At 43.1% G+C, this 24325-nt stretch overlaps 2 protein-coding genes across 2 annotated transcripts; both read right to left on the reverse strand.

Moving 5' to 3' along the window:
* Positions 1-375: 375 nt before the first annotated feature.
* On the reverse strand, positions 376-4101 carry vps26bl (vacuolar protein sorting 26 homolog B, like). The gene is made up of 6 exons (XM_088398587.1): positions 3729-4101; positions 3088-3244; positions 2744-2908; positions 2495-2670; positions 2284-2426; positions 376-2102 (listed from the first exon to the last, which is right to left on the reverse strand). The coding sequence occupies exons 1-6, from the start codon at positions 3949-3951 to the stop codon at positions 1974-1976; spliced, it is 993 nt and encodes a 330-aa protein (XP_088254713.1). The 5' UTR covers positions 3952-4101; the 3' UTR covers positions 376-1973.
* A 706-nt stretch (positions 4102-4807) lies between these two features.
* LOC148386772 (junctional adhesion molecule 3B-like) lies at positions 4808-22445 on the reverse strand. The gene is made up of 9 exons (XM_088398588.1): positions 22284-22445; positions 9742-9810; positions 9557-9670; positions 9339-9491; positions 8473-8675; positions 7836-7935; positions 7301-7430; positions 7174-7228; positions 4808-7000 (listed from the first exon to the last, which is right to left on the reverse strand). Exons 1-9 carry the CDS (start codon positions 22330-22332, stop codon positions 6965-6967), a joined length of 909 nt encoding a protein of 302 aa, XP_088254714.1. The 5' UTR covers positions 22333-22445; the 3' UTR covers positions 4808-6964.
* Between the last annotated feature and the right edge of the window lie 1880 nt (positions 22446-24325).

A 24325-nucleotide genomic window follows, 5' to 3' on the forward strand; every position in this document is an offset into this window, starting at 1 on the left:
GGTATTTATCCTTTTTTTTTATATTGAACTGAACGGTACATTTTATTTCAGCATTTTTTGTTTGTTTGTTAAGGATGCATCTTCATAAGTCGCTTTAAATAAAGGAAAATATAAGTTTTGTTGAAACGCATGATATACATTAAAGTAAAAGTCTCGCTTTTTTTAAGACAATGCTGTGCTTGTGTAAATACAGTAGTTTGGATTGCTCAACCCATCAGTGTACTGCTGAAACGGATGGAACGCTTGCACAAATCTGCCTTCTAGTGGCTCATCCAGGAAACTCCACCGGTGCTCTATCAACTGACGTTTTGGAGCGCGCCAGGTGAACTTGTCTGCAGAGAAAACCATGTAAAAAAAAACAAAAAAAAAAACACATTTGTTCATTCATAGTTCGTTTATTCTATCTCAATTTAATATTACTATTTTACAAACAGCATTAGACAGGCTTCTGTCTGTATCAGGGCTGGATAAAATAAAATACACAACTAAAGAACACAACAACTAAACATACAAGCTGACCCAGATTTTCTCAAATGTATTTTCAGTGAAAATCAATCAGCAAATAAGCACACACAAATTAAACACAATAATGTGCCATTTTACTCTAAGGACTCATGTGGAATATAAAAATATATAGGAAACTTCAATATAATCCATAATGAACGAAGCACAGTTCTTCTCACATCGGTGCTTTTCTTTTTCAGAATGGGAATATAAAACTTTTTGATATATGTATTTCAAAGTTAGCAATGCATTTTCAGGTTTACCCAGGCTTTTTATTCGAAACATTTTGTTGGCAATCAACCCTCAGGCACAAAGAAGACTTAACAATCATGGAGCGACCGCCGACACCATCGATTGGAGGCAGTGGGCGTGATCCAAAGAGGTACTTTACATGAAAAGTCATGGGAACAAAGCCAAAAAAGATGAAGCAATTTAGCAAATTGATTTTCAAAGTGTCAAACATGCCTCCCTCCCTCCGTCCCCTGGGACGTTTTGTAGCTTGAGAGAAATATCTTACACTTGGAATGCCTTTTAGTTTTGGCATAGAACCCCCGCAGTTGTTTTTCTAACTGTCCCACACTTTGAGAAATCTGAAATAAAAATAAAATGGTTTTTTTTTTTCATTTTTGATAGCAGACAATTTCTTTAATTACATGATTCGTCATTTGGTCTGATAAAGCAGAAAAAAAGTAAAGTAAATATAGAATATTTCTGATCCACAAGGCTTTTAATAGTGTACCCTTGAACATATTATATACAGTAAATTTTATTCTTTATACAAGGAGGTGCAAAAGTAGACAAGTTTTTTTCCCCTCTTTTTTTTTTGTTGACCTACTTTTGCACCCCACTGCATCATCACTATTTCATTCGAATAAAATGTTTCTGTCAAAAAATAATTTTGGATGACTTCACTGTCAATTGTGTATTTTCCTTCAACTTAAAAGCGTCACAGCAAAAGTGACATCTACACTAGGTAAGGCATTCAGCATATCTGATGCTATTAAAAAAATAAATAGTCTTTTCTGGTGGAATGTATGAAAATGTTCACTTCTCTCGTATTCAGTTCATTTTCTCTTGAACTTCAAGCAGATAAAAGTTGGCTTGGCTTCCAAGGCAGCAATTAAATGATTCTTTGATAAATGTGAGATTTATAGTAGTTGATCACTGCTGCAGCCGGCAAGAATTCAAGGTCATGTTAGGGACATTGTATTTGCAAATGACTGTATCTTCAAGTGCACCAACAGGTTGATGACAACCCACCATCGATTTAAGCCGCACTAGCCAAAGTAACGAGGGAACACTGTCATTTGTTTTGTCAGGAAAATGAAAATAAAGCACCATTTGGTGGCTGGTTTTCAAAACAAATACAATAACTTGCAAGTACAATTTGTGTCGAGCACATTCATTCCCTACGCACAAAAACCAAATTTGAAATTCACAACTTGCTGCGGCAGTGAGGGGTGGGCTTTTTAGTCGTCCTTTTCATCAGCCTGGCTTTTCTCTGCGTTGGAGGAGCTTTCGAATCGTCGGGAGGCAAGGATGGCTTGGTGAGACATGCTCTTCCTTGCAACATCGCTCTTCCTCCACAGGGTTATTTCCTGCAACACCAGAATATATATAAATATATCTATATTTTTTTTTACACATATACACAGTTGGAACCATGACAGACTTGTCCAGTTCACTTGCTATTGTGCCAAAGGTGCTCATAATATTAGTTTTCATGAGCCAAAAAGAATGACTTGCGTTGGGATTTTAGCCATAGTTGCACCAGTGTACCTGCTGTTTGAAATAGCGCCTCTCCTCCTCATCGATGAGGACCAAGTTGAGGTAGTAGCGCACTGAAAACTTCTTGTTGATGTCCCTCATGGTGGGCGTTATCTCATAGCCTGCTAGGAACAGCCTGATGGGGATGGACTCTCCTGCACGAGTCACACTTTGTTAGACCAGCAGATGGATCCATCACCGTGGAAGAACCTTTTCAAATTACCTCGGACCGGCGCGCCGTCCATGATTTCATACTTGGCGATGGTATCGTTCTCGTGGTAGACATTGGGCCCGGTGCCAGTTGTTTCCCGCTTGATGATGTCGATCTCCATATGCTTGATTTTAATTCGCACGAGCAAAAAGTAAATCTTGCCGACAATGACATCTTTGAGGTGATACCTGCAAAGGACGCCGACACCCTAAAGAACACTTTCAAGCAGCCACGGGCGCCGTCGCCGAAACGTAAACATACTTGGATTTGTTGTACTCAAATTCTATGTGGAGACAGTCCTCGATGCCGACTTCCATCTTGATGGAGGAGTTGATGTCGGGGTAAGTGCTGAGCGTGTGAACCACAATGTCCACCTCTTTGATGATGTCGCTCAGTCTGCGGCCGACCGTGGCTCTCAGAAAATAGCTGGAGGCGAAAGATTAGTCTTGAAATATAAATAGCTGTAGGCAAACCGCATTGTTAACACCGTACATTATTCAAATCGAGCCGAGTGTCCATCCACTTTTAATAATTGCAGCTAAATGGTGGTACGGCTCATGTTGTATATTTTGGATGGCTCAGGAATGCAAATGAGTGCAACTCACCGTAATTTGACATTCTGCCCAGTGTAAGCCTCATAGGGCTTTTCCACATGCGTGAACTCAAAGTCAAATGTCTGCGACTGGGTGAGCTCCCCTGGCCGTGCCAAGTCTTTCACCAGGGACACAAACTCGTGGTGGTTTCCCCTGTCGTAGTAGAGCTCTGAAAGAGATGGGGTTGACATTTTCAGTAATGTTTTTTTTTCTTGCCTGACATATGACTGCACTTCTAATAATATACTGTAATGATATGAACTAAACGTGGCTGTTATTACCCAGCTTTGGTATCTGAAATATTTGGTCGAGCAAAGAAAATAAATGACAGTTAATGATGGCAAAATTGACATGAAGTTTCCGGGCGTTATTTGGCTTGGGCATGGCGTTGACGGTCAGGTGACCTGTGAGCACATCTGTCACGAGACCTGACACTTTAGGCACACTTTTGACAGCCGCCTGCGGAAGACATCGGGTGGGGGGGCGCAGCGGTATTGTGACCAAGCGCTCAATACGTTCTCCTGCAAAGTTACTTTGTGAACTAGTGAGTGTCCGCCGTCGCCTGTCAAGACGACGTTAACTTCTCGCTCGGCGGGAGGGACTGCAAGGGGCGGCGAACGCGCAGTCGGTGCAGGCCACCGCCATTGGCTTACCTATCTGGCCAACAAACTCAATCTTGATTCCGTTGTGCTCCAGCCTCTTGCCAGGGTATTTGAGGTTGACGTTGACCTTCCCCGACACCGTCTCGCCGTCGTAGAAGAGGAAATATTTATCCTTCTTGCCGTCCTCGCTTTTATGCTCAGCTTTCTTCCTTGTTTCGGCATCATTGAGAACTATATCGACGTCCGCACTTTGGCCAAAACCAAAAAAGTTCATCGTTGCTGGTCACGCTTGGTTTTTTTTTCTCCCTCAATAGAATTTGTAACCAAATGTGCTCCTTGATATAGCGATCGTTTGTTTGTATAGTACAAGTAGCTTCTCAGTTGTTTGACTAGCCGTACGAGTTTTAACAGTTACTACGCATGCGTCAATAGTCACGTGGACTCTTACCATTTCCGCAAGTAGTTTCCCCCATCTTTTCAGTTTTCCTCATCAAACAGAATATTCAATTCAAATATGCAAGGTCCAGGATATGTTTGATGCTGTTCAATATATACAATAGCATTTTTTTTTAATCGTACGCAAAATATGTAAGCTGTCTCCGAGTGGGACGTTCAATGGATTCAACTTGGAACTGAAGATGTAATTGCAGAGTAGCGCCTGTAGAGGTCCAACTTGAACAATCGATGTCATTGAAATGAATCCAAATAGGAACGATGCGCAACGATCAAGTAACATGATACAAGAAGTCCCCCCGAGCCGAGCCGAGTTGTTCAGATATGTTGTCGAGAATGTCATTATTTATGATGGAATGCAAGCAGTGGAGACATCTTGTCAATGTGTCAGTTCATCATGTCATACTGAACTATTTTGTAAATGGCTCTCATCCTTGTGTCAATTGTGATTTCCTCCCATCAGCCCCCTTCCTTCACTTGCTGCTTTACCACTCACGCTATTCTGTCTTGTTCAGTGTTCACTTGCATGTGCTACGAAACAAAAAAATGTGAGCTAGCATGCATGGATCAAAAGCCATAGGAATCGCTATTCATATTACAAGTGAATTTTATTGATCACTAATAGTGAATGGACAAATACCCCCCCCACCCCACCCAACAAGCCCTGGAAAAGCATGTCAGAGTTTAGATGACAGCATTTATTTCTTGCCATTGAGTGAATAATACAAAGTTGGAGCTAAATGACAGCTCAGCTTTGATTGCCCTTGACTAAAAAAAACAAAGTTACAGCGTGATAATAGAACCTTTAACACTGTTGCTTTCTGTGTGAAACAACATGCAAATCCTACATAATTTACCATTTCACACTGACATGTCTTGTGATTTGTGAAAAGCAGAATTTAATGAAAGAGCTTCATTTGCAACAATGCGGCAAGAAGTGTGTTTTTTTTTTTTATACAAACTGCAGTCAACACAAGCCAGTAGTATCCTTTTGCCTAATAGTGTGTCCTTACCAAAAATATTTTCCACTATATATAGGCACAACAGTAATATATATTTCTATGTCTATTTCAGCATGTCTAGTGTAATCTATGGGGGGAAAAAATATATACACATTTGCGGATATGTAAAGACGGAAAGCATCAATTCTGGGTTACATCATCCCTCTCAAACGCCATGTTTGTGGATAACTGAATGAGCAACACGAAACCTCAGGCAGAATAGCAAATGGGCAAGAGAAAGATCTATTTTAACGGCAGAAGGCACTTGGGAGGAATGAAATTTGTATAAATGAAGGTGGAGCCTGCGTGACTCCTTCACCTCACTTTGGATCCATTAGTGATCTCAAATGAGTTTGTGGTATTGAAACTCAGTTGACTGTGTTAATATTTTAACAAGGCGGTATGAACAAATTCCTATGTGCAAATGTTTGGGCTGATCATCTCGACCATGAATTACATTTGGTGAGTGAACATTTCCCAAGAAAAATGTCAAAACGGTGAAAGTGGATTGCTCAGCTGTTAAAGAACGATAACAACGTTAACAACAAGGTGTGGAGTAACCTTTTGCTGGCCACATGCTGCTATGATGTTACCTTTTTATCAGTCATATGAATACAAACTTTCATACTCCTTTTCTAATTGGGTCTATTTTTCGTTATCTTAAAAAGGATGAAACAACACAAAGTACCTATATACAATCAGTAAAAGTGTTAACCTTCCAGAGCTCGAAAAGGAATGAATCTAACTTTTAAAATGATATTCTCCGCCCCACCCACAAAGAAACCTGACGAGATGAAAAGGGCATGAGCAAAAATTTGGGGAATAAAAATCCCAATTGAAATGAATACAGAATTTTTTGGGAGGCTTTGTTGATGACCGGCTTGGTTGTTCATTGCGTTTCTGTCTTTTTTTTTTTTTTTTTGAAGGGGTGAGGGGTCTGGAAGGCTAACTCATACACCCTGTCAAACTTGTATTGTGATAATGTAATCGTGAACGACGCACAAGAAACAGGACAGTAAATTCTCTATATACAAGATGAACAGCAAGCTGAGAAGGACACTTAAAAAAATCAAGAAAACGCAGCACTGATTGTGTTTCACAGCATTTGACTGGCACTCTTCAAAACCTCTTTCTAAGACAACAAACAAAACAGAGGTCATTCTTTTTTTTGTTGTTTGTGTTTTGACAAAAGAACCTGGGCACGGCGATCCCAACGGACAAAGTTCAATATGCAAGACTGCTCATGAAGCGCATGGTGATATGCGGAACGTTCGTTCGTTCGTTCTTTTCCGGTGGCAAAGGTAGAAATGCTTACAGGTTGATGCAAAGTGGTTAAAGTAACATATTTAAACCCACAACCAAATAATAATTACAATAAAAAAACAAACACAGTTAGTATTTTACAAATATTTAAAAAAGTAAACCTTTATCTATAGGCATTCAAAATATATCCCATCAAAAATAGTCTGACAAATTTCAACAGTAGAAAATAAACGTTATACAAATGACCAACGGTTTGAAGCGTCATGTAGAAATGTGTCATGTTTGACTGATTTTGGTGGGACTATGTGTTGTCAAATATGTCATCCAAGTGGATTTGAGAAATAACTTTCAAATCCATGCTTGAGTACAGCAATACGTATTGAATATGAAAATGGTTTTGCAAAGCCTGCAAAATCTCGTCACCTTTGGCAAACTTGAAACAGTTGGATTGAAAAAGTCACGTCCGGAGCTCAAGAGCATGAACTCCGTGACGAGACTGCCGAGACTGCAGCCGCACATGTCACTTGTTTCACTTGGCACTTCCCCACTGTCGTCATCCTTGCGGCATTTTCATATCACAAATGACGACTTATGTCGAAAGTCACCCTACAAAAACAACCAAAGACGCCATTTTAAATCCAGCACACTTCCATTCTGATCAGTCATTGAACACTAGGATGGCCCTGAATAAACAAATGAAACATTCACACCTAAATCAAAGTTCAGAATCACCCCAAAATATAATATAATATAATATCAAAAATGAATAATATGCATACCTCGTCCTCCGTCCGCACATAGTCCACCCCGTCTCCTTTGGCTGGAACTTTGTAGCTACAACACAGATCACGTGGAGGTGAATGCATGTCCAACATGTGGTCTTTGACGGCCAGGCCCACGTCTTACCTGTTCCCTGCCTGCTTTTGACTTGCAAAGTAACCCCGCTTATACGCGCAGCAGATCCCGGCCGATATACATATGAGTACGACCACCACCACCACCACTCCCAGGACGATCCCCACCACATCGATATCATCTGTGGACAGTGTTGCATTTCATTCAGAAAGACGCACAAATGGGACATTTCTTTTGAGTCAACTAGAATTAGAAAGCAACAAAAGCGATGTTACCCATCATCGCTTGACATCCTTTAGAGGCAATTACTGCACTCAAATGATTTCTCACTTTCGAGTTCTCTGCCACTAAGCAGGCATTACGGTCCATTCTTCATCAGCAAAGTGCTCCACCTATCTCAGATTTGAAGGCTTCAATGGGATTTCAATTTGTTTCAATGACTACTGTGGGTTTTGCTTTCATTGCCACAGAGCGGCGGGGGGGCAAACATTTCTGTCCGCAGGAGTACTGTATAAATAAAGTAGTCCATGAACCCCAATGAACTCTTGGAATCTGAATTTCAACTATGTGTTGATGCAGCACTTACAGACTTCCATCTTCTGCGGCGCACACTCAGCATATCCTGCATCGTTTTTCGCTCGGCAGTAGTACTCGCCGGCGTCTTCTTTTCTGACTGAGATGAACTTCTACGTAAGGGCAAAGAACAAAAGAGCCATTTGTGAATGCTGACAATCTTTCGTAGCACTCAGATGTCAATAGTTTCATCTTATCCATCTGTTGCATTGTTTTCCCACCAGTATAGAATTCACAGTGGTGACGGCGGGCACAGGTGCAAAAAGAACTAGTATGGTCCAAACCTCATTTGTTTACAGCTGCCACTTTCAAATGCTAACACTGCCTCTGGAGTTGAGAAGACTGCGGTACGGTGTGATATTTGGCATCTTAGAGGCCAGCGTGGACTCGCTCGGGTGAGTGAGCGGGGCGAGCAGCGTCCGACCTCCAAAGCTCGTTGAGGAATGTGCCAGCGAGGACAGCAGATTCATTCCCCTTGCGGCTCAGGCCCTCCTGCACCATCAACTGTCTACCCAAAATATCCCGCCTACCCCTGGGCGGGCAGGCGGGTGGGCGGGCGGGCGTCCAGCCACCGTTCCTGCCTGCCTGCCTGCCCCACCCTCCTCGCTCATGCGTGTCCTTGTCCAAAACACACGCGCACACATACTCACCAGAATTCCTGTTTCCGAGTTGAGCGTGTATGATGAGTTGAAGAACTTGATGCTGCTCTTTGGGTCCTCAGGAATTTCCTCCCTGTTCTTGAACCACTGGTACTGAGACTTCGGGAAACCCTCTTCCTCCAAGCAACTCAGCTCGGCCGACTTCCCGAAAGGTACCGATTTGGGGACGCTGCATTTCGGAACCACCGGCTTGACTGTAGTGGCAAAAGAAAGAAAGAAGAACAAAATAAAAGGAAATGATATAATAGCGCAGCATCCAATGAGAGGAAAAAGTCGATGCAGAGCCGCCGCCGCCTTCCTGGCAACGAGGATGCTTTATGATTTTTGAGCGATGCCAAAAAATGCAAGCAAAACATGCGGCCCTTGCTTTCTTTAGCACTGCGATTCAGAGCAGATGCAGTTTCAGAGGTTTCCCCTTATAGCCCAGAACATGCCTTTGCAGCTGGGTAGGTCCAGTCCGGTCACAACACATCCTCACATGTATGCCAAAGGCTTGGTGCGACCTACAACACGGTGTCATCTTACCGCATCCAAAGTGTGAACTCACCGGGCAAGGTCTCTCTCTTTTAAGGGCAAAATTAAATCACGTTATTATTAGCCTCAAATTTGGAATCCTCTTCTTTTGCTCTCGTATTCATATCACCATAGCGTGACATGAATATCATTAACTATATCACCATGTGACATATTGTTATTGGAAAAACCTTGAGAGAAAAAAACGAGGGCAGATTTCGGATCAGCGCAAAAAGAGTGGTTCGTAAGTTTATTTGTCTCGGATTAAAAAACAAAAGGTCAAACATTGTTGACCGGTGGTCTGACCCCAAAAAATTGGGAACCACCGATTTAGCGTAGCGTACCTCGAACGACAAGATCGATCACAATCTCGTCAAAGGACTTGAGGTCTTCGGCAGCTGTGACCTCACAGCGATACTTTGCCGTGTCCAACCGAGTCGCGTTGGTTATCACCAATGTGGCAGGTTCTCTGATCACCGCTCGGTTCTCCAAGTCACCTGCGCAAAGAATAACGTCAACCAGTGGATGAATAAACGGCTGAATTTGTGCACGACTGCTTTACCTGAAACTTTGTTGTTGAAGTACACATAGCTCGGTCCCTCCGCTTTAATCTTTTTCCACTCAATTCTCGGATTGTTTGTAGAAATGGAGTCGATCAAACACGATAATTCAATTCCTGCAGAGTAGACGAAAAGACGCCATGTCAGCGCAAGCGGTAAATCATTTTATTTTATTTTTTTTACTCACTGTCAAACTCATCCGTCCACGGCGAATCGTTGTCCGTCTTCAGTACGACCGCCAGCACGCTGAAGTAGCCTTCAAAACAAAGAGACAAGTCCATGCGAAATAAGACTTTACGCTGCATTAATCTTCGTGATAGTGATGATCTCACGCTAATTTGCACAATACCAGCTGACATGCTCCAACCGATGCGCCGTGTTCATTTTAAGACTCGCTCGCCTTGGGGACACATATGCTCATGTGAAATACCATCAACTCCCTTGAAGGAGATGTATATATCATGATCTTTCTTCCATTGCAGGCGCTCTTTTGTTTTTGTTCATCTTCCATTTCTAGTTGTGTTTGTCAAACTATATTGTCAGTGTGTGTGGGGGGGAGTTGTTTCCATACACTGGGTAATTGTGCACGGAGGCATGTGCTCTTTCAGGGCAAGCTCACCATGCCAGTAGTTCAACTAGCTGCCGAGCCCTTTTCTCTCTCGCTCTCTCGCTCTCTCGCTCTCTCTCCCTTCTCTGTGGGCCTGATGCTATTGCCTGATGCTTCAAAAAACACTGGCCCAAATAGGGAGGGCCAACAATCAGCAGTGACCACTGGCAGAGCTAGGATATTTCTAATGGGTGGTGGGGTCACGGGGTGCCCAAGGATATCGGCCCCCTCTCTAAGTCCACCACTGGCGGTGACATTATGTACAGTATGTATCTTAATCAAAAAAGGATCGGATAGGATAACTGGAGCTTGCCCTTTGGAGACGTGGCAAGTGTCTGGGGGGGGAGGGGGGGTCACCTGCTAAAGCAGACAATCTAAGTTGATTATCCCACTGCCTTTTTTGGAGATCATGACAAGACGACAGCTTGTTTAGTGCAGACGTAGCGACATTACATCACGCTTGAAAAGATCGTTTGAGAAGAACCTGTGCATGTGACGCAGGACTGCATAACATGTACTGTGTAACTTTATATGACATCAAACTAGGCCAGGCATGCTGAGGAGTCCAAAATATCAGAACGAAATAGAAACCAAAGATGATTCCTTCCACGTGATTCATTTCGGACAATAACTTTCTGTTCAGTGGAATTCAGCTCCCTCTAAGGACTACAAAGGTGTGTCCTCATCACTAATTCGGCGAGTACTAGTACAGATTAGGTGCCTAAATGGTCGGGGATAAAAAGCTTGAGAGCTTTGCCATGGAAAAGACATGAAAAGTCTTGCACAAAAGGATAAGATCACTAAACGTATTCATCGAGCCAATAAAAAGGACAAATATAAGGACCAGGACTTTAAAATATGATCTAAGACGGACAGACGTGATGGCACTTTAAACTAGAAGTCCATCATCGGTAACCGTGTAACCATTTGTTCGTCTACTTTGATGAAAACAGTCTGTCATGTCACATTAACTTCATTCCAGCCTGAATGCAATGATGACCAAATACAGACTCTGATTGCCACACAAATGTAATGTGCTCCGTCCGGCTTGGCACGTGACCCCCGACCCCCACAATCATTTCATGGAATAGAGTAGACAATGTCCTTTTTGACACAATGATTCCCAAGCACCTTGGCGTGCCATGGGAAATCAAACAATTTCACTTCTGAAAATGATGGATGACCTTCTTCAGCCATCTAGCACCATTTGGATGAAGCACAAAAGTGCATCAATGTTTGACCTCCAAATGACTCTTCTGGATGAATGGACAAAATTCCCCACAACAATGGCAACGACATCTTTTTTGAAATGACGACACCCAAACGTTATGTCATGGGGTATCATTTGTTTTGCAGATGACCGACGTACGTGATCAGCTTGGTATATTTGGGAGGACTTTTCTCTGCTGAGTGAAATCTGCCAGTCAACAAATGGATATCAAAGTGTTTTTTTTTTTTTTAAATCCTTACTTGCTGACCCACCATCTGTAATCTTCTGGTTTAATTCCTTTCTAAAGTCTCTCTCTCTCGCTCTCTCCTTCAGGTTTGACATCACAGACGGATGTTTTCTTGATTCCTGCACTGTGTAATAAATCCCTTCCTCCCTCCTTGTTCTGTTGTTCCCCTTGAGGAAAAACACACCGTTGGCTGTGATGGTGAGGTCGGTATCATAAATAGAAAGGTTCAATTAAGCAACCTCGAGATATTCCCTGCCTTGTGCGTGCAAAGACTATTCCCACGCCCTTTCAAAGCATGAACATCAAAGTATCCACACTGATAGCAACCAGTTGCTGTTTTCGACGCGAGCGCTGCTCGTCGTCTACGATGAAATGAGCTCTTGTTATGACCAAATATGGAGCAGTTGGGGATTTTATGTTTTAATCCATTATATTATTCATCCAGCTGAGTACAGTCAGTTCAATAAATGTACACAGAAGATTAATTTTCTCAACTAGTTTGACAAAAACGAGCGTCGGTTCCAAACGAACACCGCTGCTGCAATGCCGGCTCCTGCGACGGATAGATTTGATAAGAATGACATGACGTGCCTAAAAATGTCTGACCTTCTTTGAAGGTATCAGAGGTTTTACCGCCTTTTCACGTGAGCGGTAAAGGGAGCATGTGCTTTTGGCAACACGTTGGACGCCAGGTGCATGTGGAGCGTGTATTTGCACAAATGCCACATGTCCTGCATAGCCCATTTATTCGCTGCAACACTCCCAATTTAAACACAAGGCAAACAGGCCAAGGACCACGTAGTCTATAACATAAAGAAAAGGTTTTATATTATATTGTTCTATTATATCATATTCTATTCTATTCTATTCTATTCTATTATTAAATGAGGTTAGACCGCCACATTCATTTCTTTCCATTTGTCTAAATATACACAAATATTCAGCGAGTCACGAGTGACTCACAACTGATTCAGATAAGCCTTGGTAACAGATGAATCAGAGTACCAGCAGGTAATTCCAATTTCTTTCATGTTATCCAGGTGTCGACTAACAAGGTGCAGTTTACTGCCACCGGGCCTCTTTGTGTATGCATTTATGCCGCATTTACATATGTTACCGGAGGCAACGATCCGGGAGCCCATTGGGGCCGGGGCGTTTGTCTTACTGCTGGTGAGCCCTCTGAGGGCGGCAGGGTCAAATACTCCGCCAGAGCCAATGAGGGGAGCTGGGGGGAGGTGATGGTGTCACCGAATGCCTAGGAACCTGTCACTTTATGTCAGTGTTAATGTTTGCATGTGGCCGCTTTGACTTCCAACAATTACAGCAAGTTCACAGGGTTGGATTAAGGGGAGGCAACTTCTACTACTATTCCACCTTTCCCTTCAGATCATCAACGTTTGGAAAAATACTTGCTGGAGGGGTCGAAAAAGTGGCCAAATACAGAAACTAAATCACTGGCTTTGTGGCATTTCGCAGAACCGCAAAACGATGCCCGCTAGCAAAGATCATCTTTTTGCTGAGTGGAAAACATCAAGTTAACAAGCCTAACAAAAAAACAAGTAAGAATAGAATGACATATTTGTACTCCCTGAATGGTTTTATTCAAAGTGACTTGCAAAGTCCAGAAGGTTGAGTCGCCATCAGCAAGCCTCCCGAGCATACATTTAAATACTTTTCTGCCCTTAATTTGGTCTGTCAGAGAATTCTTCCCATCACAGCATTATCGTCTTTGACAAGCAGCGCACATGGATATCAACCGTAGCAGTAGTCCCGATGGTCCGCATCAAGTTTGAAGATTGTGCACCCTGTAAAAACAAAGCTTCCACTGACACAAGTGAATCAAAGTAGAAACCATTTTCGCAGAACGATCATGAATGCCAACATGACTCATTGGACCAGTCATGTGAAAGATCCTGGTGCACAGCTTATCAGATCCTTGATGCTGTGTAAGAATAGTTGTGTTGTCGCTTCACGTGGTCTAAAGAGCCAAGAGGGCCAATGGAGAGCGACACATTTTTAGATTAGAGGAGGGAATCGATGCTTAATTTAACAGAAAAACGCTTGTGACCGACTGAGCTATGTCCATTTCAAATACTTGTGGAGTAAGACACTTAGCGTGACCCCAGCTCAGATATGTGTTATGTTATATTTAACTCATTTACTTGATTGCCCTCATGTAACACTGTCCTTCCTTCCTTCCTTCTTTCTGCTGTACACAGTAATATGTTGTATGTGTCCCAACTCGTCCAAGCACAGCGTTCGGATTAATGTTGTGTTTGTAGAAAATGAGTTAAGCATCTCGGGAGGCGGCCATCTTGCCTCTTGCTGTCAACAGAAAATGACATCACAGTCGACAGCTCTCAGGTCACAACCAATCGCGGGCCGGCTTTTTTTAAAAAAAAAAAAATAATAATTTTAAAAATGAACGGTGAAATCAATCCATCTTTGATGACACCATTTCTTCTGCCAGTCCAGTCTATGCAAGGCCACTTATTATTGCTGATAATGACAACCAAAGAACTCCGAGTGCAGGTCAACTCTATAAATAGTCTTTCAGCAGCAGCAGCAGCAGCACTAGAGTGAGCCCACTAATTGGGATGGGTAGGAAGCGCAAAGTTTCAACCTTCCGCAGCCTTTCTGACAAATCTAAAGACCAAATAATTGGCTGCTGGTTTTGACACTTGAAGGAGACAGTAAAAGCCTTGTCAAAACAGTTTCGGGCGCAAAGCCAAGCGTGTGTGTGAGCAGGCCTCCCCTGGCGCAGCAATTCAGTTATGCGAACAATGTGACATGCCACACATGTTGGATGTCCACATGAATTGGTGAGCTCCGTGGCATCACTTTAAGGACCATATGATGATACCCAAGAGTGGGGCTTGGATAATTCAACTCTCACACTTTTTCCGCTGGAGTTGAAGTGAAATGCCAGGCTTGATGCTTTGCTTTGCTTTGCTATCATGAAAATGTGCGCTCAATCACACCAGTGGCGGTGCCAGAATTAGCTCCTCGCCACACTGCACACAGATGGCATCACTCGCGCTCATTACAAATGCTTCACATTCTCGTTGGGGGCTGCCCGACCCCTTTCTTAATCCTAATTAGGAATGCAATTTCCACGCAGGCCTCTTTCCAGCATGATGAAAATAAATGTGTATGACTGCAGCCTTGGATGATGGCAAACATTACATCACATGAAAGCCATTTGGATGGCATGAAAGTTGGAATGTTGTGGAGAACGTTCGACTGCTTCAAAATTTCAAACACAGACGTCATTGAAATGTTGACAATCGTGCCGTCACTGTGAATCAACCGATAATTTCACTCCAGCATCATAAAACTCTGCCCAAAAAAGTACACTTCACAGGCTAATCAAGTTGATGTTACAGGGAGCAGAACCACTTTGCAGACATCAGCATGGAGTGTAGAGAAGCACCATGAGCTCATGCCCAACTCACAACGGAACAATACACACACACAAAGGCAGACAACACAAACGTGTTGACTTAGCAGGTCCAATCTGCTTTATCTGCCTGACTTCCTGCGTGGGCTAAGGACGCCCGTCGAGGGCTAAACCGAAAGGGCGGCGGACACAACAACTGCTCGCACAACTCTGCTGACTTTTAATTCTCTTTTCATTCGTTGTGCATTCAGGCTCCGTCGGATTCAGTAGTTCATTGATTTAATTTGCCTGCATGGACACTTTTCTCATGCCATCAAGTAAATGCATGCAAGGGCGGGCACCCAATCTCACAGAGTGCCCTGCTCTGCTCTGCCCTGCCCTGCTCTGCCCTGAGGATCATTTCTAACTTCAACTTTGTCAAATGATGAAAATCAATTATGTACAAGTCTGTCGTAGTACCTTCATGAAAAAAACAGGATGCCGAGTTCAATGATGAAAGAACCCTGGGACCAAATCAGGGCTGTTCCTCTCTTCAAAACACCGACAACCCCCTTAAGACAACAAATGTTCATACAAAGATTTAAATAGTAAATAGTTTGTGAAGGCTTGCTGAGTTGTGGAATAGGGAATGTAACTTGGACAACAGCTGGGAAAGGAAACAATCTGAGGCTTCTGATGCTGCGCACCACAAGCGACCCCCCCACCGCAGGCGTGCTTCCATCACCTGCTCCGAGTGGAATCCTTCGTGGGTTTCCCTCGGAAATACCAGACGGACTTTGGCGCTGGAAAAGCCACTGATACACACCTGAACCTCCATTTTACACCCTTCAATTCCTTACGTGATAGTGTCAAAAAGATTTCTCTAATAGAGAAACAGTTTTACAGCGTGTAGCATACTCCATCAGTTAGCAATGTGTGGGACGGGCCTGCAAGGAATATTCGGACTGCATGGAATTCTTTGAGTGCGCTTGACACACCCGCTCCTAATAAGCCGTGACTAATAGTCCAAAATGCTAAAAGACCATCGCAATCTTCTTAGAGGCATCACTGACTCAGTTATGAGCGTTGGACATTGAGTTTGGATCCCTCGTGATGGAGACTGCTATTCTCATTTTTCTAGATATCCATCAGCAATATACAGAGATGCACATTTGCGGTGAAAGCGAGCTTGAAAGTGAATAAAAGCATAGGATAATTGCTCCAGCTCAAAGCAGTATGCGCAAAGGAAGAACGGTGAGGAAACTTTGATGTGGGGAAGAAAGAAGCAGCGTGTGGAGGCAGGCAGAAGCATAAAAAGCACATGTATTCAAGTTACCATTTCATGCGAGATGGCTGTTTCTATTTTCTCAAATGATTGCTCGGCTTTTCGCTGGTGAATCCTTAATGATTTGGTCATTAATGTAAACATTGCGCTGTTTTTTGTGGTACAAAACCTGGCAAAAAATGAAGAACCGAGATTTTTTTTTTTTTATCGCAGTGACCCAAAAGTAACAGTTTTGCAACAGTTTAGCACATTCCCGTGACTCCAGTTCACAGGGAGACGCCATTTGGCACACATCACCAAGGCAATGAAAGAATGAACATCTCAAATTTCTCCACAAAATACAGATGAGATAAACAGAAGAACAAAACTGGACTTGCATCCCATGTCATGATGATTTTAAGTCATGGGAGGTCCACGGTAATTGTGGCTCTCAAAGGAAGCATCTCCCTGCTGTAGAGCATTTTTTTTAAGCTCATATGTTGACGTGTTGCTAATGACCGTGGAATTTATGCTGATGTCTCAATTAAAGTCTCAGCGAGGAAATGGCATTTGCGATAACGTGCTCATTTGGGCTATTACTCGGGATGACAGGATATGAAGTTTAATGTTTGGAATTGTTTTCTAACAACAACAATTATAACCTTTGCAGCAAGCAAAAAAAAAAAAGGAATAGAATCAGGAAATCTCCTCACACAGATGTGTGTAGAATGTTCACCGTTTCACGGTCAGTTCCTTCCTCTTGTTTTTGCGGTTACGTTTTATCTCGGGCTGAAACCCAGTCAACTTAAGAGTTATTAATGACCGTGATGACACAGGATCAAGTGATAGACATAGGCTGGTGAAACCCACCCAAATAGCTTCCCTTTTCACTTTTGGTTCCTATGACACGGAAAAGCAAGCAGAGCCCGTATGTAAAGCCCTTCATTCTATCGGAGCTCAGACAGAGGCCAGCCACCATGCTACAAACGCATCGCCTATGTCTGGCATCCGGACAACTATTTCAGGCACTTGCATACCCCAAAATATGTGCTCACACACACACACACACACACACGTGGTAAGTGGTGTGTGTGTGTGTGTGTGTGAGAGCTGGATCCGAGCTTCAAGTCATGCATTAGCCCCGATACAGACCATTCAGGATACAGGTGATGTTTTGTGACAGAATCAAGAAAGTGCATTAACGCTGCGGCTAGCTAGCATCTTGAATTATTTCTTCTAGTTCTATTCAACAAGTCAAGTTTTGATACAACAACTTTTGTTGTACATTGGTTAGGTTAGAAAGATATTTGAAGATAGCAACAGCTATTGAATATTTGAACATTTGAGCAAAAAGCTAATGGTGCACTTCTGCCATTCGTGGATGGACTGAAACAACCCAAGAGTGAGCAGGGCCAACACAGACCATGGCCAAGGGGCACATTCTCCAAAAAATGACCCAGACTTGAGGTTTCAAGTGTGCCCGAGCATACATCGCCTCGTGTGAGTGATTTGTTGCCGTGACTCACTCACGAAAATGAGTCAAGGCCATCCGACATCAAAACATGTGCTTGTTCTGCAACATAAAAAAAACAACAACGACAAAAAACAGGTCATACACCTCCCCAACCATTGTCCAGTGTGAAAATGGCTGGTCGGTAGCAACCCATGGTTGATTGGCTCATATGGGATCATGTGCTCGACAGTACATCTTTGAGCAAAAATAGAAGCTGGCGTTTGGTTTCTATCACGTTGGAAATACTGTCCGACACGTTTCATAGAATCAAATTCCAATTATTGGTCTAGGTTGTTACTTTACTCAGCTGTAGTTTAACACTTGACCTATTGTGCTCGCAAACTGAACTTGAGTTAGTCTTCTTGAACACACACACACACACACACCGCTAATAAGTCATTTAACCGGGCACTGAGATTTCTGCATGGAGCCGTCATTGCCAAGTGTGGATGTACTGACTCATTCATTTGTGCAATGAAGTCAGAGATGTATAATTTGTGCCCCTCGGGATCTCCCTAGCAATGCCATTATGAAAGATACGATGTAGCTTGCCAAAAAGGCATCTATTCCAAATGATTTGCCGAAAACGACATTGTCTGACTGTTATCCTTAAAGAACCATAAATATTCTCATCATAGAAAATGAATGAGAGAAGTCATTTTTCAGAAGGATTATCAAAGACCCCATTTTCAGGTGGAGCCAATGGTTTGGAAATAACTCATGGTGAACACCTGAGCTTTAAAGCGCAATTGCCTCTTTCTTTCTTTACAGCCTGGTAAACCAAAAAAAAAAAAAAAAGGTTCCTGAGCCATTTTGTGGTTTTGAATGTTAGTGTGAAGTCTCTCATCCATCTCGTGCATTGCCTCGGCAAAAATGAAAAGGCTAATTAGTTTGCTCGCTTCCCGATGTTTGATCAATGGTGGCCTGCTTTGACCTATTGATGGATGTACTGTTGCCATCCAGTAAAGACACAAGCAGGACTTAGTGTTTTCCCCCCTCAAGGGAGCATGTGACACCACCCCACCCCGTCCCATCCTCCGATAAATATCATCAAACAGGAAGTCATTTGTGTGTGCTGTGCAAAGATACGTATTTAACGGTTCAGTGCAGCAAGAGAAAACGTTCATGCTCAATGGCCTCCTACTCTTTCATTTTTATTGACACGCTGCTTTTCAAATTGAAAGCGGCTTTTGAGATATTTGACCAAATCTGTCCACTTGTCTAGATTCTTTCTTCACAGCTTGCCCTCCTCCTCTCTGCTGTTATCAGCAGGACAGACGGCCTTTCTTTTTATCTTTCAGGCAAACAGGTGGCCGGCCGGCCAATATTGTTGCACCTCGTGGAGGAGGTTTTTCAAGCTCCATGTGTTTTCCATTTGGAATGTTACATTTGCTTGCATGGACACTCAGCTTTGGGAGGGACGCTGTAGATATTTCTGGTGACGCCTGCTTGCGCCACAGCTCCAAACACCTCCACCCACTCCTGCTCAGCTGTTTCGGCCAATTCCAGAGTAAGCAGCCGTGTGCCGCCGCATTCGCTTTATACACTTTGGGGTCCACAATAGAGAAATATTCATGACAGCCAGTAAGGAATTTTTTTGATGATCAACTTTGTCAAAATTGGAGTGAGCAGTACTCAGTCTCCGCCTCTGCCGAAAAATCATTTCTTTCTCGCTGTGACATCTGAGCCCAGAGCAAAATGTCAATATGCCAGAGCTGACTCTCACTCAGGGCTTTCTGATATGAATAACTCCTGACTTGTAACAAACAAATGCAGAGCATTAAGGGGCTACTTTGTGTTTGTCTGCTGCCCGATAGCGAGCGCCGCCGCCGCATTGCGTGCCATTCTCTGTGTCCTCCAAACATTTGCTCGCAAGCTTTGGGTGGGTCAGGAAACATCTGACAACATACGGGCTCCTAAGGGAGCGACTATCTGCAGTCATCTAAGGGGATATTGAGTCCTGTCTCGCCGAGCCAGCGCTCGGCTGCACACGCCAAACAATGAGAGAAGTGTCAACCCTCGCCTTTCTCTTGGACAAATGTTTTAAGAGCGTGTTTGGTAGCGTCAGTCCATGAGGAGCACTTTGAGAAGTGCCGTTGCGTGATGAAATGGCTCATCGGCAGAGTACATAACAACAACCAGCTCTTTGACTTATCTAATCATGCAGATAAAGAGATGGCTCCAATTGGATTTCGTTGTCATCCATGAATGAAAACAAAGATAAAGTAGAGCCAATCATCCAGGAAAATAGTGTCAAAACTTGAACTTTAAATGATGCTCTACCACACTCAAGAGTCCACAGAGTCAAAGTAGTCCGCTCAAAGTTTGAATTTGATTCAAACGAATCCACTTTGAGCATCTTCCAGAGTCTCACCTAGTTTTGCTCCATCCACTCTTGGCAAAGACAGAGCAGAGGCTCGCTCTTCTTTGGAATATTCCAAGGCAAAGTACTCAGATGAAGCCTAAAACGTCAATGCATTCCATTAGGTCCGATTGGAAAGTCTGCTGTAAGCATGTGCACTTAAAATAACAATGGCCTGTGTCTTTTGCTCCGTTGACAGATGACTGGGATGATATTTACAGCTATGTTGGCTTTAGCCTTCACTTGGAATAGCTGAGGCCCATTGAAGAAGAGAGCAGACAAGGGAATGAAATTGCAACTAAAAAGGCACATCTGACGATAAATCAATAGAACGCAAGCTTGTGTGGCCCCGAGACATCTACATGAAAACAACTTGTGACACAGCGTGACTCCAAAAATAAATGTATTTCAATTAGTGGTGGCCTATCAGTGGCTATTAGGATTTCACAACACAGCCTTTAGCCAGCTTCAATCTCGCCAGATTAATGCTGTTTCTAAAGACACGGGCAATGCTGGCTCAGAGCCAGTCGACCACATGGCTAAGCCCCTGCCCGAGCAAGACAAAAGAAATTCTTAAATCTTCACCAGCTCACTGCTCCCTCTGAAAATGTCAATTGTTCTCCTGCCATGCCCTGTCACAGATTTGCTTTGGGGAAACACTAGCAAAAGTACTGCCTCCAAAGCCTCAGGTTATAAGCATACGGTCAATTATGTGTCACGTTTTTTATTTTGCAAGTCATGTTTCAAAGTTGACCCCTTAAGTTTTATGTCTGTCATCCCTTTGAACCCACAAACATCTTTTGAGTATGACAAATTGCATCTAAAGTGGAAAAAGGCTGCAGTGTAATTTGGATTAAACCGTTTATACACGTGAATGATCCCAGGAGGGTCTCATGTCTGTACTTTGATCGCTATTTTGGTCCCACTCATGCCTGAGAATGAACCTGTGTCCAAGGGTAAGACGGAGAAATACAATTCATGCCGACTCATGTTAAGCTTTGCAACGCTATGTTTCCACAAGAGAGTCAAAATAGGTTAGGAGCGGTGTTTCAAAAATCTATGAAAGGTACATTATAACTGCTGAGGCCAAACTACTTGATTGGACTATTATATGGCTCTTCCCTTCCCTTGGTACTGATTTTCTTGCTTGCTCAGAACTAAATCAGACTCAAAAAGGTCACGTAAACAGCCCTGCTTCCCAGAATGGCTGCTCACGTAGCTCAGCAACAAGTGGCTTATTTAACGATGAGTCATTTAAAACCACGCGGCTACCAAGATGATTTGTTCCTGTAATATTTCTTTCCAAACCCGTACGCCTCCCTCATTGTTACGGGACGAAAAACGGAAAAACCCAGAGTTCGCCTCCACAGGTGCGTGTTCGTCACTTCCAGCTGTATGCTGATAAAACGGCGGCGAAAACACATCGAATCGATTCTGTTCGCTTGTTTTACAACGCTTTGAAAAGAGTTCACGGGAGAGAGAGCGGGCAGGCAGGCAGAGCAGAGTAGAGGACACTGACTCGCCCGACTCCTCCCGCGGACAGCCTGCCTGCCTGCCTGCTTGCTTTATTCAGCCGGCAGGAAAAACCGTTATCTCGCATCACTACTTCGAACATCGCCACCGCGGCCCCACAGCCACGCTAAATAGTTAACGGCACGTCCACAACCATGTTTAATTCACAAGCACCGGGGCGTCCTTTGAACTCCAAAGACAAACTTTTCCGAAAAGTAAGCAAAACGCGATGGGGTGCACACGCTAGAAGTGACGATGGCGTTTATGTTCGTTCGAGCGATGCAAGCGGGCGAACGATGAATACGAGCAAACTGAGAGTCATACGATGGCTTGGGCGAACTGATCAAAAGCGGCTTAAAAACACTCGACCTGCTTACTTCGTATTCTGTTAGTAAATTGTACCAAAATGGCGACTATATATTTGTAAAAACACGAGTTTTCCAAGGTAAGAGGTTCTCGTACGTCTGCTGTGAGTTTTAGTGTTTGACGAACCTTGTCTGATGGGATCTCTTTTACATCCAGCGCTCAACTCAAATCGCGAACAAACAGCGGCACAAGTAGCTGCACTTCAACTGACGCGCTCCTTGCTGACAAAATACAATAACCGTGAGTCTGCTGAATTTTTTTTTACTTACAGTGAGTTGAGAGGAGAGTCAGGAGGCAAGCCAGACGCGCTTTCGCCATCTTGGAGTCGACGCTATGTTCGCTTTGACCCGCGGTACATGCGCAAAGTAGCCTAAACAGATCGGCATCGGATTGAGAGAGAGAGAGAGAGAGAGAGAGACAGAGAGAGAGAGAGACAGAGAGAGAGAGAGAGAGAGAGAGAGAGAGAGAGAGAGAGAGAGAGAGAGAGAGAGAGAGAGGGAGGGAGGGGGGGGTTACGCGAGGGGAGGGGGGAGGATTTCCAGTAGGTTTCCATAGCTACCGGAAAGCATCAGTCAAGTTGCCAAGAATTTCTAGTTGATACGAAGTGTGAGGCTTTTGTTTTCTTTGACTACTGTGGCCTTGTGCTACGTTGCAGTTGCGCCAGGGAGCGAGCAGACCCCAGTGGAAAGAAAAAAAAAAAAAAAAAGCGACTGGAACTCATCTTGACTGAGACTTCCAACTCCTGACGTAGAAGGTGTCTGCTATCTATCCAGAGACGAAAATAAAGTGGAATGTAATTGCAAGTAAAACAATACAGTCGAGTTACACAAAGTGAAGGTCGCTTATCCTGGTCGGCGGGGTCACCAGTGTATTCCAGCTGACCTCAGGCGAAGACAGTTCAATGTTAGATTAGACCTCGGGGCTTTCGTGTACTTATCTCCCAAGGGCTGAGAGTTAGTTGTACAATTTGAAAATGCTTGTGTGTGTAAAATTATGATGAAGGATTTCAGGGCAAAGTCAATAAAATTGTGATTACTCTTTGGTAAGCTTTAATCTGTTCATCTGTTTGCTGTTGTTGCTCAATTTTGACGAAACGTGTCAATGTACTGTATGTAAGTCCAAATATTATGCTACTTTTTCTCAGCTGAACTTCTGTCATGCTTTTTTTTAATTGTCAAACTATCAAGATGGCATTATTCCATCAGTACGGACAATGAAAGGGAGAGATACTTTGAGTTTTCTCATCTGAGGGCATGAAATGACATTTGTTCTTGCTATTGGAGCTTGAATTGATATAGAAAGCCTTTGTGGATCAAGCGGACAGATGGCAATAGGCCGTGGCATCCCAATGGACCTTGACTAGGCTGTTATTGCTTTAATGCCAAAATAATCCTTCACCAGGACCAAACTACAACTAGTAGAACTTTGATTTAGAAAATGGATGATAAGGGATATAACAGAATCCCGCCCATTCCTAATCATGGCCCAATCGTTGGTGTGTAAACAATAGGTGCATGCATAGAATTATTAAAAGAAGACACATTACTGATTGGATGATTTGGTCATATGGTGGTTTGGGATAAACTCTTGAGATTAGGAGCAATTTATGAAGTCCATACAAAGACGTGGCTTGACTGTCACATTGAATGCATCTTTAGGGTTGATTGTGTGCATTGTGTACTGTAATAGGACTAATTGTGTGAATTATGCTTGCAAAAAAAATAAACAAAAACAAGAGACAATGTACATTTGTTATGTACATCTTTTGGGGACTTTAAAGAAATATTTTCCTAAACAATGTGACTTTTAAATGACAGACTGTCACTTTGGAGTTTTCAGCGAATTTCCAAGCCTTTGGATGATGTACTAGCCATATTTTTAGATGAGTTACAGTAGAGTGGGCCAGCTCCATTTTGAGTGAACAGGTACACTATGAGACATCTATCTGCACATGTACTTTATGCAGTTCACTTATTTTCATGGAACAATGATGTTGACGTCCCCCAGAGCATAGACAGATACAACATAGCTAAATTATGCACCAAATGCATCAAGCTTTTTGCTTCGTGAGCTTGATGGGAAGAAATAGAACTTTGGAACACACACACACGCACACATACACACACACACACACTGTTTTTTTTCCTCCATTGTGTTCCTTGTGTCTTTTGAATAATAGAAGTGACTTGAGATGTATTGAATTCTCAGATTTATTTCCAGCGCTTCGAAAAGCTGGCCTAAGAGTCGATCGACTAAAGTGTATTTTGAAATCTTTTTTTGCTCGTGTCCCTTGTACGGTAAATACCTGGAC

This window comes from Syngnathus floridae, chromosome 15, assembly GCF_059516105.1.
Source record: "Syngnathus floridae isolate MCC-2025c chromosome 15, RoL_Sflo_1.0, whole genome shotgun sequence".
Lineage (NCBI taxonomy): Eukaryota > Metazoa > Chordata > Actinopteri > Syngnathiformes > Syngnathidae > Syngnathus > Syngnathus floridae.